Source organism: Pan paniscus, chromosome 2 (genome assembly GCF_029289425.2).
Source record: "Pan paniscus chromosome 2, NHGRI_mPanPan1-v2.0_pri, whole genome shotgun sequence".
In the NCBI taxonomy this organism is placed as follows: domain Eukaryota; kingdom Metazoa; phylum Chordata; class Mammalia; order Primates; family Hominidae; genus Pan; species Pan paniscus.
In genome coordinates this window covers 54,746,749-54,765,091 of record NC_085926.1, presented here as the reverse complement: position 1 = coordinate 54,765,091, position 18,343 = coordinate 54,746,749, and the positions used below count along the sequence as shown (strand labels likewise).

Sequence of the window (18,343 nt, the reverse complement as noted above, 5' to 3'; positions counted from 1 at the left end):
CCATTCCTAGATGGGAAACTGAAACAAATGTGCAATTTATCAAATGCAAAGTGTTTTCTCCAAGTTGGACTTAGTGGGGGGTGAGAAGGAGGGATACAGGTCCAATTTGCAAATGCAACTAAATTGGTTTGAAAAGTTCCTACAAATTGCCTACTGAATTGCATTACCAGCAAACGGGAGGGGCAAGAGGGCTTGATAATGAATTCTCATTATTTTAAATGGTCACATTCCCACTGTTTCTAAAACATTTCTTTGCTTCCCTTCTGCGTGTCACTGTGGTCTGTGTAAACTCCCCTGGAGGGGCTGATCAGGAATGCTGATGCTTCCTTGGTTTGATACTGGTTCTATCCTGCACAGCAAGTTGAATAGCATTCCCAAGCTGATTAAGACCCAACTCCAAAGCACAAGTCATTTGCTTTTAAAATGGAACAAATTCCATTGTTAATGATTTTTTGCTCTGCACCTAAGAGATAATGACTATGCATGACTTGTATTCATATGAGAGGCCTATGAATTTCAGAATTCTGGTGTTTGCTGTTTTGTCAATTAATACATGAGATCTTATTAGATTCAACATAATTAATGTTGTTAACATTAAGTCATTTATTTGGGTTTCACCAGGAAAACAAATTGAACAGGATAGCCAAGCAGGAAACAGAATATTTAATCAGACTGGTAGCAACAAGCAGGGAGAATGGGCCCTGAAAGGAAGTTTTGTCAGTTTCTGATTCTAGAATTGGTTAAATGCAATGATTGGCTCTCATGTGCAAGAACCCAAACTCAGCTTCTGTTCACAGCTAAACTTTTATCTTGAACTTGTCCAGAACCAAAACTATGGATCAATGTATAATTAATAGCGAAAGCACTATACTCACGGGTCATTTTTAAGCTATTTATTTAAGCATTAAATCAGTTATATAATTATATTTATTGCTGTTGGGTTTTCAGCCACAAAAACTGATGAGTCAAGCAAAGAGGAATTCCTTTTCCTTAACTACCCAGATAATTACAGAGAAAGAAGAGTCAGACCATATTAAGCCATCTTTTGGGTACAAGTGTCCAAACATACTAGATAATCAACAAATATTTACCTACTCCCTTAGTATTTAGTAGGAATAATACACATCAGCAGGGTCACAGATCTTCTGATTCCTAAAGGAATCACAGCTCCTTTCAGACTGCAATATAACAAAGAGAACCAGGCTCCTCTGGGAAACATCAGTGCTAAGTAGAAATGTTATGATGAAGAATGGACATAGCTATCCTAAAACTTTCTCTTGACAGTTTGCAGGAGATATGGTTGCATTTCCTTCTGGCATTATCTTTCCCTCTCAGACCAGAGCACATGGACAGAGACCACTGGGGTAGGCAAGATTCAAAAATGGCCCCCAAGATTTCTGCCGCAAGTACACACCCCATCAAATTCCCTCTCCTTGAGTGTGAGCTGATGGGATATCCCTGGTATAATTAGATTACTAATCAATTGACTTGGAGTTAATTAAAAAAGAAATGATCCTGAGTCAGCCTGACTCAATGGAAGAAGCTTTTAAGGGAAGGTGAAGCATCAGAGAGATGTATTTTTGCTGGGCTGGAGGAAAACAAACAGCATTGTGTGACAGCCTACAGGGGCCACATGGCAAGGAACTTTGGGTGGCCTTTGGGAGCTGGGAGTGGTCCCCAGCTGACAGCAAGCAAGAAAATGGAAACTCAGTCCTATACGGGCAAAGAACTGAATTCTGCCAACAAGCTGAATGAGCTTAGAAGAGGCCCCTGAGTTGCAGATGAGACCTGCAGTGCAGTCAACGCTTCCTTGTAGCCTTGTGAGTGACTGAGCTGAGGATCCACCTAACTTGTGCTGAGACTTTTGATCCATGGCAACCTGGAGATGATACACTTGTGCTGTTTAAAGCCACTAAGTCTGTGCTGATTTGTTAAAGGGCAGTAGAGAACTAGCAGAGCCATAAAGTGATGCTGACCCACATAATGGGAGTGTGTTGGTTGTTTCTAGATGGAAATCACAGCTGCTCACACACCAATTAGTGACCCCTCTCTCTGTGTCTGGAAAGATCTGTTCTCCTTCTTGGAGTACACAGCTGCCCGAGGCCACTAAGAGACAATAAGAGAAAAAGCAGACACTAACCCAGCCCCCAGATCCACCACATCAACCAAGGATGACACAAACAAATCAAGGAAAATTACCCTATAGAAAGAAAGAAAGAAAAATGAAGCATCAATTTTCTCTGAATGCAAGGAAGATGTTTTTTTTCTCCCTAGTTTTTTATGGTTGCTTTGCCCATATTCAGCACAGTGGTAATTTTTTAGCAACTTTCTTTACAGTCTTTCCAAAGCATTCATTTACAGATTCACAGAAACAATGACTTTCTTTTCATACTCACAATCTGTTGGTTTAAATAATATTTAATTCATTTATACAATTATGATAAAATTACCACTGGCATCAATAGGTTTGGGAATGAAGACAACTGACTTCAAGTAAGCTTGCAACTCAAGCATGGGGAACAGACATATGCTTCGTGCACCAGAATGGCCTTCCAGATCACATGTCCAGGGTGCTGTGGGCGACAGGCACAAATGGTTGCATTGCCAAGGGCGCTTAACTGACACTGAGTCCGTTAAGCTGTGGCCAATTAACCCTTTTCACGTTTAGAAAAAAAAAAAAAAAAAGTGCAGCTTGCTGCCAGCACTCATTTGATTTTGCATAAACACGGTTTTTGAGGTTGAAGCAAATCTGACTGATTTTCAATGTGAAAATAAAATATAAAAACTGTTCTTGGAGTTATTTCTAAAACAGAACTAACATCAAAATTGTTTGAATCGTCAGAATCGCTTATTTTGGAAAAATCGGATTCATCAAATGAATCTTCGGCCAACAACTGTTTGAGAATGATGTTAACATCATGTGTAGGAATGCAACATTCTCTAGGATTTGACATTTTTAGCCATTGAGAATTACTATATTTTGTAAATGTAAATACCACTACTAAAAACAGAATGTTTTGGGAAACAGAAGACATCATTCTCTTTATAGGATATTTATAGAAAAATAATAATAAAAGTGAGATATTTTGTGGCAAAGTTATCTCGGGTTAACAGCTGCAGCCGCAAGTGTCGGCAGCAAGTATTTTCGGGGCAAATGGGCAAAGGGTGAAGGGGGCTGCTACCGTATTTCCCTTTCCTTGTGTAATTCAGCAAGGGCTCTCCTCAGTAAGGGTGTTAGGGGTGAAAGGTTCTGCCTGGCTAGTGCGGCACAATCCCAGTGTTTTCTGGGGACACTGACCCAGGCACTTACCCCCAGACATTAGTGCCTGGCTCACAGCACATAATTACAGCCAAATGAATTCCAAAGAATTAAAGAGTATCTTTAAACAAACAATGTTTTCCAAGATACTCATCATACTTAACTACCAAGTTCTATTATGAATATGGTAACAATCATGTAGTTACTATGTGAGACCCAGCTCAAAGAAAGGAGAATCCAGTATTTTTAAAAACTTCTTTCAGCCCAGGAAATAAACTCACACTAGGTTTTCTAAAATTGGGAAATGACAATAAATAGTATTTATTGCATTCATACTATGCATAGACATTTAATCCTTAGAGTGAACCCTGGAAGGCAGGTCGTATTCTCATGTTAGAAATGAGGAAAACTATACTGAAAGAGGCTAAGTAACTGGCTTAAAGTCACAGAGCAAATATGGAGTAGGCATGCAATTCAAACCTGGGATGCTGTTCTAACCTACATTCAGTGCCCTTAGTGAATAAACTAAGGTAGACAATAAATATGCTTAAAAAAAAATCCAGAGCTATCAATACCAACAAAACATCAGGTTACTAAAATGGAGTCAATCATCATTCCTAATGCCAAGTGCTCGTGGAGTCTAGTCTCTTTCATTACTGCAAGCTGGGTCACCTTAGGGTAATGCTGGCTTGAAACTGTCCTGGATGTGTCAGGACAGTCATAAATTCAAAACTGCTCATCTCCCCCTTGATCTTTTGGGTGGTTCCAAAGTTGGTGAGCATCTCAGAATTTAGACTCTGCAGATGAGTTCACCATGTGAATCCTATTTTGACCCCGTATAAATGATGGGGTTTTGTTGTTGTTTGTTTGTTCGTGTCCTGGCAGAATCCAGGTCCACATAAAGAGCTGGAAGAAACTGCTGCTTCCTGGTCAGAGGTACCTGTTGAAGCAGCAGCTGCCTTCTCTTCACCCGGCAGACCTAACAAAGAGGAAGACAGACTCCCCAGTGTCCTTCCTGGCCTGACAGGTTGCTCAACATCATGAAAAGGAGAAGGAACCCTCAGGACATTCTACTGGGAGATCTGTTTATTAGGGCAATTTGCAAAGATACAGCAACAGAACCTTGGGAAGCATAGCAACAATGTTGGGCTATCATTTTAGGGATAACCTGATTTTGCGGGTTTAGTTTTATGAACCTCAAAGAGTTCTTTAAGAAGTGGAATAAATGAGCTCTGTCATCTTGGCATACCAAGTTTACTTAGTAATGGGCCACTTGAAATGTTATTTTAAAGTAAATAAGAATGATTATGGCACAGAATGTAAAATTTGTGCAAATGTTTAAGATAAAGCAAAAGACTTCAGAGACTTTCCTCTGTAACTACATGCCCAGATCTGCCCCAGACCATATATTTTGGCTCTGTGGTCACAAAAGTACTTTAGCGCAAAAGTTTGAGTAGCAATGGGTTCTCCCTCTAACTTCCTAGATCTGTATGTAATTAGCAAATCTAATACAACAACCGATTTAAGTGCTGAACATTACCTAAAGCAAGGCATCATATTAATGCAAAGCTGTATCTGCTTCATGAACTTATATCTGCCGTGAGCATCAGGTTATGTGTCCCTGGTCAAAACAATACATAAGTGTGATGTTTCTTTCTCTGCAGGCACACAATGTCCATCTGCTTCTCATTGGTGGTGCTAATTTTGAGGACCCGCTCAAGATGTTGCTGAGATTCATCCAATATATAGTATACTAAGACAGTGTACATAGTATCCCACTGTTCAGGTGCCACTTTTTCCCCCTCATGACTAATGAAAAGTCTAGGGAAGCATTTTGAGGTCATAAAAATACTCTGCTCATCATCGAACTTTCCCCCTAGATTTAGCATCCATTGACAGACCTTTGCCCTAACTGGTCTTTACCAAAATGGTTGCAAAATAGTGATTTTCCAACTCCATCACTCCCTCCTCATTTGCCAGTCAGCACTCCATTATACACTGCACTCTTCTCACCCACTGACTTACCTATCTGGTTCATCTGTTTGGGATTTGTTTAGTTATTTATTATCAGTAAGGACATGTGGATTTCTGCTTTATTCAACAAGTTACAAGCCATTATTGTCATTCCTTATTTTGAGGCTCAAATTGTCCCAGATTTGACCAATGAGAGCCTCTTCATGCTGATCCTGTGTCCTTTTGACATGACCACATTATTGTTTTGAGCACTTCCTTAGTTTCTGGCACAAAATATTCCAAGCTTATTATTATTATTGTCATCATCATTATTATTATTTGGTACCTTCTCTGCTGCAGCCCTGGAATAAGCAATTACTCTAAGGGTCCCTGGCTCCTCTTAGTGGGGAGTGTTTTTTAGAAGCCAGAATCTGGGTACTGGATGGGCTCATTGCTACTTTGGTGCTACTGCTTGTAGGTCCTTTAGAAAGACAGAGTTGGGATTTTTCAATCAAGTCTAATCCCATAGGCAGATCCCCTGTCTTCAGCATTTACACATTTGCCCAATACCTCCATACTCACAAAATGGATTCAGAATTGCTGTAACCATATTACCACAAATGACACCAACTGGAGTTTAGAATTTATTTGCAGTTCTCTTTTCCTCCCTAGATTGAGGGGTAGAGAGTGAAAGTATTGTGTTCAAAATTTAATATTGTGTGTACTACTATATTCTAAAGTTTTTTTCCTCCCTTTCTGAGAAATTTTTTATTCACTTGAAATATTATTGGATTCATTTTGTTCTGTTTGCATTCACTTTTAATTTTCCCCCAATCTTGTTTAATTTTTGAATACACAGAACATTCATATGCTTTCAAAAGTCAAAACTGTGCAAAAAGGTATACTCAGAGTTGTGTCATTTTCTCCCGAAGCCCTGCACCACCTCCCATATCCTAATAAGATGTGGGAGGTGGTGCAGAGAAGATGGCTTGGGGAGGGAATGATAGTTCTGTTGGTAACCAGTTCTGTTGGTTTCTGGTTTATTCTGTTTCTTGTTTTTGCTTTTTTTTTTTTTTTTGTAAAGTAAGTAATTACATATCTATCTTCTTTTTTCCTCATTTCCTATATAAAAGGTAGTATGCTATATATAATTCTTGCAAAAAGTAGTATGCTATATGTGATTTTGCTCATTTTACTTAGAAGTATATTCTGTAAATCACTATCAACTAATGCAGGTCATTCTCATTCTTGTTTTTAATATTGACTCCATTAGGTGTAGGTACCATAGTCTATTCAATCTCTTATGTTTGGGCATTTAGGTAACTTCCCATATTTTTAAATTACAAGCTGCTCTGCAATGAACAAACTTGTGCATATATTTTTGTGCTGTTAGAGGTCCATCTTCAGGGTTGAATTCTTAGAAGTAAGATTGCTGGATCAAAGGGTAAATGCAAATTAACTTCCATAGAGATTGCCCCATTTTGCATTCCCACAATCAATGAATAAGAGTGTCCCTTTTCCCATAGCCTCACCAACAGAGTGCAAGGTTAAGCTTTTAGTTTTTGCCACTCTGATGGGTGAGAAATGGTATCTCATTATAGTTTAATTTGCATTTTTCTTCTTATGAAATTGTACATCTTATGTTTAAAAGCCATTTTTTATTCTTTTTTGTGAATTGTCAATTTTTTTTGCTCATTTTGTTCCTATAGCAATTTTGGGGGTTTCTCCTCAATTTTAAAAAGTTCTTTATATATTGGAGATTATTAATTCTTCATGTGTACTATGTGTCACAAATATTTTCTCCTATTTTATCATTTGTCTTTTGGCTTTGCTTATGATGTGTTTTTGGCTTACAAAAGTTTTTTTTGTCGTTGATAAATAAGTTGTAGTCAAACTTATTTATCTTTCTCTTTATTGCCTGTAGATTTTGCAGTCATTGTTAAAGTCTTCCCAGAATCCAGGTCACAGAGGAATTTACCCAGGTTTTCTTCTACTGCTTGTAATGGTTTCATTTTTTACAATTTAGACGTCTGATCCACTTGGATTTCTTCCTTGGGTATGATGTGAAGACTGAACTAATTCTATTTTTCTCTAAATGGCTATCTGATTTTCCCAAAAGCATCTATTACAAAGCCCATCTTAGCCCCACTGATCTGAGACATCACCTCTATTATATACTAAATCCCCATATGTAGTTGATTTTTTGGACCTTCTACTCTACTGATCTGTCTGTCCAGGTGCTACTACCATAATGTTTTAATTGTAGAAACTGTGTCTTATATTTTTTTAAATTGATGAAACAAATAAAATGACTGAACAAACTGGCTATTTGGGGTTTGTACACAAAACCACTGAGTGATTTGGTTACTTTAATACTAGCTAGCCACACTCCTCCTCCTCCTCACTCCTATTTTTCCTGCCTTACCCAACAACATACAAGAAAAGATGAAGTTATCACCATGGCTGCTATTGTTAATATGGTGCCAACATAAATGGGGCAGCTTATTTTGTTTCCATGATTTAAAACCAAACTGGGGACAGACTCAAGCTGATAGAAGCTCATGGTCTCCCTAGCATCGGAGAAGCCTTTTCAGCTCAACATTCATCTTTATTCAAGATGACTTTTCTTGGGGAAGGAGTCTCCCTTTTTGACAAGGGGATACATTCATATTTCCAGGGCCGCATTGCATACTTTAAGGCTGAGATGGCGCAGGCTGCTGTGGCCTGGCCTGTGTCATGGTGTCCCCTGAAATGAGTTCCCACATGCTTTTCCTGCCCTGAGTTTGCCTGCAGCTGCCAGAAGTGCAGCAGGAATGAGAGAGCCCAGGGAGAGAAAAGCTGACCCATGACAGCCATCGAGATCACTCTGGAGGACGGCTGTGTCTGGGTTACAGTGATTAATGTGATGTTAATCCCAACAAAAATGACTGGAGAGAGACCCTGTGAGAACACTTACAATCAATAAATGAAAAACACCACTCCCATCAGACTTATTATCACTATGAAAAATCACCCTGAGATTACATAAGAAACCCAGCCATTGAGCCATTACTTGATGATTGGCAAAGCTCCTCCTTTTCAGCTAATTCAGCATCAGAATCTGCTGCTTAGAATTCGGCTTTAGAATGGGCCCATGGTCAGAGTTCAAACAACAATCCAGTGCCTACTGAACCACCATTCAAGCATATTCTCACTTATGCATGGGAAGAAAATGCAACTGTAGCCTCCATGGTGGCCCCAATTCATTATTAGAGCTGAGCTTTGGTTACATTCCCAATTGAGACACAAAGATTCATTGCCAGGACTGGGGCTCACATATGGTGAGGACAGAATCTAAGAATGCTTGTAATCATTGCTACACTGACAGAATTTGAACACATGTGAAAAAGTGGGACAGAAGTAACGAGAAAAGACACAAGCAAAACGTGATTTCTTTTGTGCAGACCAGCTACCTTTCTGAAGTACGTGTCATACTTTCTAGTACATTATGATTTTTCACCAACTTTGCTTGTCAAGGTGACCAACACTATACAAACAATCAAGAAAAGTGTCACTGAACACAAAAAATAAGAGTGATACAGTTGCTATTTTCTGGAATTAACACAATTTGGGGATGGGGGTAAAGCTTAGCCTCTTTCCCAGGGCCCCGTGGACTCACAGTGCTGTCAATGTAAGCTTCGGTCCACACCACATCATGCTCCTGGTCGATGACTTTGGGCCGGCTAAGCACGTGAAGGTATTCCATGACATTCTCCTGCACATCAGCCAAGGTGGAGATCTGGGTAAAAAATCCTGTCAAAACCCAAGGGAGGGCCAAGTTTAGTAACAGACAGAAAGACCTGCAACTGGGAATATGCATATGCCATGCCTTCTTGCCCTCTAGCTAGTTTCCTTCTTTTTTCTTTTCAATGTTAGCTCCTCTCCCCCATTTTTCTTTTCAACGTTAGCTCCTCTCCCCCATCACCCACTTTATGAGTAATAAGTTCATGTTAGAAAATACAGTCAAGCAAATGTAATAAAATTAAAATCAGCCATAAACTCATCTCCCAGAGGAAGTTCCTGTTAATTCTTTGGAGAATATCCTCCCTAACTTTATACGCACCCCCCACTCCCCACATACATATATACACACACACACACACACACACACACACACACACACACACACATATATACACACACACACACAGTATATGTTTACACAGACATACTGTGTGTGTGTGTGTGTGTGTGTGTGTTTATTCCCTGGTACAAATGACAGTCCTTTCTACATGATATTTTGTAACCTTATTTTTTCATTTTTGTGAGTCTATTTCCAAAGGAAAAACTAGGAACCATAAAAATTAAAGGCTAGTTCATTTTTATAAACATAACAATAATAGTTATGATTAATTTTTGAGTGCTAAGTGCCATAAAATTTGCTAAACACTTGATCAACGTTGTCCCTTTTCTTTGTGACAACATATTTAAGTGCAGATGACTGTGCCCATTTTAAAGATAAGATGACTGATGCAGATGGGGGATATGTTTTTTGCCTATGTTCTCTCAGGCATCAAGTAGCAAATACAGATGATGAGTCCAGGTTTGTAAGTCTCTTAATTTGTCCCTTTTACTTCTACTGAATTTTGCCCTTTGTATGTTTGAGGCTAACATTTCAGCCCATATCATGATGTGGTCCCCAGTGCTGCCTTTTAAATATGTTGGGTAGACATGATTTCTTTCTTTCCTTCTTTTTTTTTTTTTGAGATGGAGTCTCACTCTGTCACCCAGGCTGGAGTGCAGTGGTGCAATCTCTGCTCACTGCAAGCTCCGCCTCCCAGGTTCACACCATTCTCCTGCTTCAGCCTCCTGAGTAGCTGGGACTACAGGCACCCGCCACCACGCCCGGCTGTTTTGTATTTTTAGTAGAGACAGGGTTTCACCGTGTTAGCTAGGACAGTCTTGATCTCCTGACCTCGTGATCCGCCTGCCTCGGCCTCCCAAAGTGCTGGGATTACAGGCATGAGCCACCACGCCCAGCCAGGTAGACATGATTTCTAAGCAACAGAAACATTCTCACCATGCTGTTGTCTTGTGATTGGTGACACTATTTTGGTCTTTAGTTCCAGGGCGCTGCTATGTTCCTGTACTGCTGTAGAGCTTGGGGTCACATCAGCTTTGCTGTGGGTTAGGAGATGTTAAAAGGGAAAGGGTGAACTGAACACAGGCCTGGATCCCTTGGAGGGAGCCCTTCATTCACACATTTATTGAAGGTTTCCTTTGTGTTTAGCATTGAAGAAGCAGCGATTAACAAGGTGAGCAAGACCCCTGCCCCCCTGGGGCCTGGCAGTTCTGAGTAAACAGACAATTACAAAATGGCACATTCAACATTAAGCTAAAACTTACAACAGGCACAGCCAATCAAATGTGGTTACCTTGAGCAAGGGTCAGTGTAGCTAGAACCTGAAGGATGAGGACCAGTTAGCCAGAGGAACTGGAATTAAAGATAGTGTCCAGCAAAACAAGGAATATAAACAAGGACCCAGGATCAGAGAGAAGCAGGCCCCTTCTAGGAACTAAAAATAGCTCAGAATGGCTGGAGTTAAGGAGTTGGTAGAGAGAGGGTAGAGTTAAGATGACATAAGATGACAGAAATGGGCAGGAGGACTGTCACACACAACTTGGGAAAGAGTTTAGACTTTATCCTATATGCAGGTAGTCAGGGAAGGATTTCAAGCAGGGGATGGACACAGATTCTTGTTTCCTCCCCGTGCCTCTAAATAAGGATCCTAGGCTCATACCACCTCCTACTCGCCAAACAAATTAAAGAGAGTATGTGTGCCTCTGAGGCCAGCTCCATCACAGCACTAGCTCCAGAGTTTATAGAATCTCTTAGTGACTAAAATAGGGCTCAGGGTAAGGAAATACCAGCCCTGCTGTTGTCCAGAAAGGGTCGGGACCCACCCAGAGGATTTCTAAACAAAGGCCAGCTGGTTTGAATTTGGTGTGCCAACCCCAAACCAGGTTGGGACCATGTGGCTTCTGGGTTCCTGATGACAGCTCTGCATAGTGCTAATTAGCATGCATTGTCACTCCTGCCTGCCCCACCCTCCTGGCCTGGGTCAGAGCCTTTCCCATCCCAGGGGAAACAGGGCTCCAAAGGAATAGGCTGTGAGTTTCTGTCCTAGTTTGAGACCTGGGAGCAGGGCCTATGTTCACCTCTCTCAGCCATCAGGCACCATAGTTAGGGAGACCCATTTGGGATGCTGCTTTAGCAATGCTCCTAGATGGTTCCTCTTAGAGGCATGGTCAGAAAGGACAGGTTTTAAAAAGGATTGCCAGAGGATAGGGAACATGCCACATACACAGTTATCATCTCTCCAAGCATGGAGGCTGCAATCAGCGTTTGATAAGAAAGAAAATATTTCATCTCTTCTTTAGTAGGCAAATCTTGGGCTCTGCGTTAAGGGGTCTTGACACAGAGGACAAGCTAAGAGGGGTGCTACCATGGTAAAGTAGGGAGACACAACTCAATAGCTCCAGACCTTTAGGATACAGGGATGAGTGCTTTGCAGTGTCAAACAATTCTGTTTAGGCGCCTGTGCTCTTGGGCCCAGACAGGATCTTGTAGGAGTTCTTCTTGGTTGCCTGTATTCACATCTAATCCTCAAAGCCAGCAGTAAAGCTCTCTGATTTGGATTTTCCAAAACAGTGCCAAGGGAAGAAAGATGAATTTAAGGAGGAGGGTGGGAGGGACAGGTTATTAGGATAGAGAGGGAGTTGGGGGAAAACAATCATACATTTGGAAAAGGACAGAGCTGAGAAATCATCCCCACTTGTCCTTGCTTATCACAGCCAAGGTTCTGAAAGATTACAGAAAGCTGACTTCTCTCCAGAGCGACAGACCCACGGCCAACTGTATACCCGACACTTCCACAGGGATAACTAGCAGGATTCTCAGGCCGAATGCATCCAAAGCCAACTCCCGACTTCACTTCCCAAATCCATTCCTCTCCCAGTTGGTCATTCCCATCTCAGAAATGGCACCACTTCCCAAAGAGGCCAAAACATAATTATCCTCCATATCCCTCCTTTCCTCACCCCACCCCATATGTAATACACCAGCATGTTCTTCTGGTCCTATCTCTAAAATCTATCTAAATTCACTTCCCAATCTCCACTGCTTCACTACTCCAAGATGCCATCATCTCTCACCCAGAGTCCACAAGAGTCTCCCCACAAATCCCTCTCCCCCTTGTCTAGGCTCCTCACAGCCATCAGAGATTGTCTAAAAGGTCGCAGCAAATCATCATCTTCCTGGTTGAAATCCTACAATAGCTTATATTTAGAGTTAAAATAAAATCCAGATGTCTTACCCTGACCTCCAAGACCCTCCCTGAATTGGCTCCACCTACCTGGGTGACCTCATCCCTGCCATCTCCCTCTTGCTCACTGTTCAGGCTCGCTGGCCTTCTTTCCCCGCCTCTCACATGCCAACTGCGTTCCCCTCCTCAGGGCCTGTGCACTTGCTGCCCTCTGCCTGGGACACCCTTTATCCCATTTTCCATGTTTGGTTCCTTTTTGTCACTCAGGGCTCAGCTCAGAGAGGCCCTCCCTGACATTCCTGTCTGAAGTCACTTCCTCTCCCTTCACCCTGCATCAGTCCCTTCAGAGGACTCATCCATCATTGGATTCTCACTTGCTTATTGTGTTCTCTCTAACTGGAATATTAGCTCCACGAAATGATTCAAAAATCCCCACCTTGTTGGGAGCAATATTCCAAGAACAGGGAGGGAAGGTATGCAGGAGCCATTAGTAAGGTGGGAACATTCTCTGAGGTCTTACTGAGATCCACCTTGCCTCTCTGGATGTGGGCCTCACAATGGCCCAAAGCATGTGCTCACCGTGTAGGGGAAGAAACACAAACTCTGAGTCAGTAATTTGTCCTGGATGAATTCGAATCCAGGTTCATTTTATTCCAAAGCCTTTGCTCTGAACCACTGAAGACACTGCCTCTTTCGCTGCTGGGAAGGGACAGGAGAGCAGCTCAGAGCTCCTCCTCCAGGAGGGTAACTCTAATGGGCTATTTGCGTATTGTAGCTGGGGAACTCTGAGGATGGGGATGGGGCAATATATGACTGTCCTTTGAGCAATGAGCAACAACAAAGATCTACTCAAACCCCAGTCTATAGTTCCAACTTATATTTCACTATGTAGACCAGGGATGCAGATGTATAAAAAGGTGAGAAAAGATAAAATTTTAAAAATAATATTGACAATAACAATGTATGCTGCAAAGCTTATGCACATTTGATTCCAACTCATTAAAGTTTAAAATCTTTCTGAGCCTTTTTTTTTTTTTTTTGGTTTTTAAATGTCTTAGTGTAAGTTTTAGTTAACAAATGATGGATAATAGGAAATCGCTAAGGGCTAGAATCTGGCTGTAACCATAGACACTTCCCTTGTTTTCCCTCTGTATTCTCTCAGCTGGCCACTTTCCCTCCCCTTTCCCTCTGTTTTTTTTCCTGTTAAATTCTAGGTCTTGAATGTTTATTCTCTTTTTTAATGTGCTTTTTTGGACTTCATATATCATGTAAGAAAACAGAATCAGCAATCATTCGCTAATTACCAAGGAGCAATTAATGCTGAAGTTAGCCACCTATTACAAATGGTCTGCTCATTTTTCTCTATAACATCAATTTATTTACCTTATTCCCTTGCAGAGCTCCTTCTGTGAACTCTGGGTTACAAATACTGCATGTGATAAACCATATGCAACGCAGTGCTTTGTGTTTCTGAGATATTACCCTTACTTGGGGATTTTTAGAGTCTTTTGCCTCAAAGCTGCCTGAGCATGAGAAGCTCCTGTGGTGAATCATTAAATACTCCACTTTGCAATGACCAGATCCAAGGGTACCAGGAGTCTGTCCTCAGTGGGCAGATCCTAGCTGTCTACCTCAAATAGTGAGGTCCTCCTTCCATCTTTGGAGTGACGGGTATAGCTTCCTTTGATTCCTTTGAGTCTTTGAGTCTTTCCAAAGACTCTTCCCACCTTAAGCAAGGCAGGCGGAAAACCTGAGAGCCAGTACCAAAATTTCAGTCTCCAGAGGGTGCTGAGGTAAGAATGAGATTTAGGAGGGCAGTGAAGGTGATGCTGTGGCTTCCCTGGTTTGCATTCCCTATGAGCAACGGTGTTCTTGGAAGACGCTCCCAATACTGTGTTCTGTGTCATCTTCCTCCTCCTCCCGGTCAAGATCACACACTACTGAAAAAAACACTTATTTCTATAGAAAAAGGTACAATTTATAAACAGCTTCCTACCTCCCTGTCTTCTCTGACTTCACAAAAAACAAGCAAGAGGTCTGTTGAGTGCTGAGAGCAGAAGAACCCATATTCATGGTGTTGGAGAGAATGGACATTGAGGGCAGGGAGCCCAATGGTCTTGGTGGGAGAACCGCACTCCTGAGCAGAGCTCTCAAAATCAGCTTGAGCCTCAGATGAAGGGACACATCTTTTCCTTTGTGACTATGACTACATTTTAATTTCTAACTCCATGTTAAAAATACAAGAAAAAGAAGAAAACAATCTAAAGGTACACACTGGGGAAATAGGAATGCTGTCTCCTTCTTATAGCTCTGTGGCTACACCCATCACACCTTGCTGTGGTTTCTCCTGGTCTCATCTTATCTACAGCCTTAATGTCCCCAACTCTGAAACATCAGGACCTGAACCATACCACTGTGCAAGCTGAAGCAGTGCCATTTCCAGAACATACAGGCTGGGCATAAATCCCAGCTCTGGCCTTTGTTAATTATGGCACACTGAAATCCTTTCTCACTCTCTAGTTTTCTTTTCCTAGATTACCTCAAATGAAGAGAGATACGTAAGAGTTCTCTATGAATCACAGCTTTCTCCTCTCCAAAGAGAAGCAGCCTTACATCTGATGAAGAGTTCAGGCTGGGGCTTTGGATCACCTGGGCCTAAATCCTAGCTCTACTGCCTGCTGGCTGGTAATCTGGAACAAGGTGCTAGTCTTGCTCAGCCTCAGTTTCCTTCTCTGTAAACAAAAATAATGATAACAGTACCTCATAGAGCCTTTGGGAGGATCAAAAGAGGTAATGCACAGATGTACTCTGTTCTATGCCTGGCACTTAGTGAGCAGCTTGTCATCCTTAGTTGCTGTTTTACAATAACAGCAAGCATCACCATCTTCATTGCCACTCAAAATCTCTGATTCTAAGGAATGTGTGCAATGAACTACAAAAAGGTATTTAAATAGCTGCTGTTTGTGCCTTCCTTCACCTCTCTTGAAATAGCAAAATGTTTTAATTGCCCCTTTTCTCCTGCTGTCGCCTATGACCATTGTGGCCTCATAAATGTGAAGCTATCTTTTGGGGGACACTACATGTGGAAAGATATAATGAGGTTAAGAATCTTTTTATTGAAAAAAGATTAGGAGCTGGACCTTCCAGGAAGTCTCAGGCCACCAGTTCTCTTTCGAATAAGGAGAGAATGACCTTTAGCCCATGGAAAAGGGGTAAACTAAGCAGACGACAACACATGTGGCATTTCCATTGGACCTGACGATGACTGATCGGTTGAGAACCCAAACATGGAGGCCCTTCTTTATTTGCACAGCTGGAAAACACTCCATTAACTGTGATTTCTGAAGGAGAATCAGCCAGTGCTTATTTAAAATCTTGGCATACTGAATGTTAGAGAAGGTCACCATGGCTTTGTGAAATGTCTGGGCTAGTCGGTAGTCGGCCCTCTTTTCTGTTTTCCAGTTCACTTATTTTTGAAATAGTGTGAATGCAGAACTTTAAATTCCACCAGCCATTCTACAGTGGCAATGATTGTTTTAATGTATGTAAAATGGCTTGCTGCTTTGTCTCATTAGGGTTGGTTCCCTCAAGACAGGACCTACTTATGCATAAAATGAAATAAACTCACAAGCTCCAGGCCTCCCTGGATTTTGCTGGTAGACTGGAGGAGGCAGAGAACTATTGCAAGGGGTACGAATGTCCCCAGACATTCATTTCCAGAGGAAAGTGTCTGAGATCTGCTAGCTAAGAACTGTCTCCATGGCTACCAGACTCCCAAGGAAGAAGTCCTGCACTGATAGCAGGTCCTTGACCACTAACTCAGGGACAATGTGAGAGCCCTCATGATTCTTGCTCCCTCCCAGGGTCATTCTGTGGTCAGGCCCAGTGGGTTAGTTCTGCCTCCTTGGACACTCCTTGGGTCTGCTCTGGTCCCTGAATGCTAATGCTTCATTTCACTGCAGAAGTTGGCTGAGTCAGGGTGAAAATATGTAAGGGGGCCCTCTGGACCTCATGACACTTGAGATGAAAAATGTTATGCTGCCTCCATACTATAACAATCTGAGACTATAAACAATGATTTAATTAATGACCATAGAAGAATACTTGCTCACCGATGTTACATGGTCCAAAACCCCTTAACTGACGCAACGTGAAGCCAATGTTTATATGGGCACAGATGACTGGAATATCACATTTTGATGGCATTGCTACTTTGAAGAGTGGCAAACAGTGACATTCCCAAGGCTCTTTACATAGAAGCAGAATGAGGAAGATGAAACTATCAAGAGGGGCTAACTCTGGTAGGAAGGGAAATAACTGGATGTGGACAGGAAGGGAAGGAGAATTATTATGGAATCCACAGCCTGTCCAGCCAAGCAGCTACTATTACCTCCCTGGATTTTCTGCACTGCTGTACTCAGAACTTATAAATCCTAAAGGCTATATTCTATAGCCAGGCCCTAAAATACTCTGAGTTGACTAAACTGTCTTCAAAAGGATGCCTCAAAGATTCTTATAAACAATGACTAAAACTAAATTATGGTGTAATATTAGTTGATTAAGACAAGACTTCAATTTCAGTAATTTTCATCAGCTGGACACAGACAGTGGTAAAAACAATAACCCATGACTAAATGCATACTAGCTGATGGAAGAATTGCAATCTGATGTGGCAAGAAATAACAGCAAATTTTTTTAAAAAAAATTAAAAAATGGAAAGGAACTCTTTTTTTCAAGACCACAGAATAAAGGAAAAAATGGGAAAAGTATAGCTAACTCAAGGTTTTTAAATGTCAACAAAGTTCCAAAACTAATTTCAAGAAAGGCCTCTTCACTCAGACGAAATCTGGGATCTACTCAGCCTCCCTCTCCTCTGCCTGTGTTCTTCCTATAGTTCTCCCTGAAATGAGGCCAAATGTGTAACTCTGAGACAAGCAGAATTATTGATACCTTTTAGTGAAGCAAGCCAGACAATGAACAAAACACAATTGCAGAAGGTGTTATTTTAGAGCTTCAAGGATATGTTAAAAACTTCCATGCAGCCCTTCCTTTTGTAGATGAGGAAATTGAGCCTTGCTTGAAAGACTGTTCAAATAGAAGCAGATAATTAAAGAAAATGCCAAGCAAAGGGAAAGATGGGTGCAGGTTTAAGAGCCTGGCTCTTCACCTATTCTTGGAGAACTTTCCCACACTCCCATCCACAATGCTGAGCGCCCCCCAGAGCATTTATTTCTCCATGGGCTTCCTCTGCCCACACCCAGTTCAGCAGGGAGAAAGAATCGGCCCAAGCTGGGTACCATAATCTCTTCAAAGGGGTGAGGAAGAGGACGTGAAATCAGAATTTAGATTTGCTAGTCAGCCTCAAATGGAAAAGATATCAATACTCCTTTCCGATATTGTGCCTTGCCCACAGTATTCTTGCGTGGATGGATGGGCATGCATGGTATGGGGTGGCCATTCCTGGCTGTATGCATGCCATAGTAGGGAAGGTCTATCTACAAGGAAGAAGAATGCCATGGACATGTCAGAAGAAACTGAGAAGAAACAGAAAAACAAAAACATGTCTTCCTTCTCCCTTGTGAGACCCAAGCTTCCCTTCCTACCAGGGTTCTCAGTCACCCCCCTCTCTCCAAAATGCCCCCTTTTTTAATTTCAGGGAACAACTTTGGGGGCTTGCACCTAAAACAACTTTGTCTTAGGCCATCAAAACTGGAGCTAAGACCCACAAACCCTTCACTGAGTCCTCTTTTCTCCACTAAAGTCCAAACACTGGAACTTTTATGAAGGATGGCTTAGGAGACCCATTTAAAGCAGACCACTGAAATCC

The 18,343-nt window shown here is 41.6% G+C and overlaps 1 protein-coding gene across 3 annotated transcripts in view; it reads right to left on the bottom strand.

Moving 5' to 3' along the window:
• CACNA2D3 (calcium voltage-gated channel auxiliary subunit alpha2delta 3) overlaps positions 1 to 18,343 on the bottom strand; it is a 951,279-nt gene that overhangs the window by 301,463 nt on the left and 631,473 nt on the right. For all 3 annotated transcript variants that reach the window (XR_004670571.3, XM_003818723.8, XM_034956678.3), the window contains exon 13: positions 8,871 to 9,004. Coding sequence is in view for 2 of the 3 variants with exons in the window: in XM_003818723.8 (XP_003818771.6) it covers positions 8,871 to 9,004 (134 nt within the window). In the remaining variant the exon portion in view is untranslated. The remainder of the gene's footprint in view (positions 1 to 8,870; positions 9,005 to 18,343) is intronic.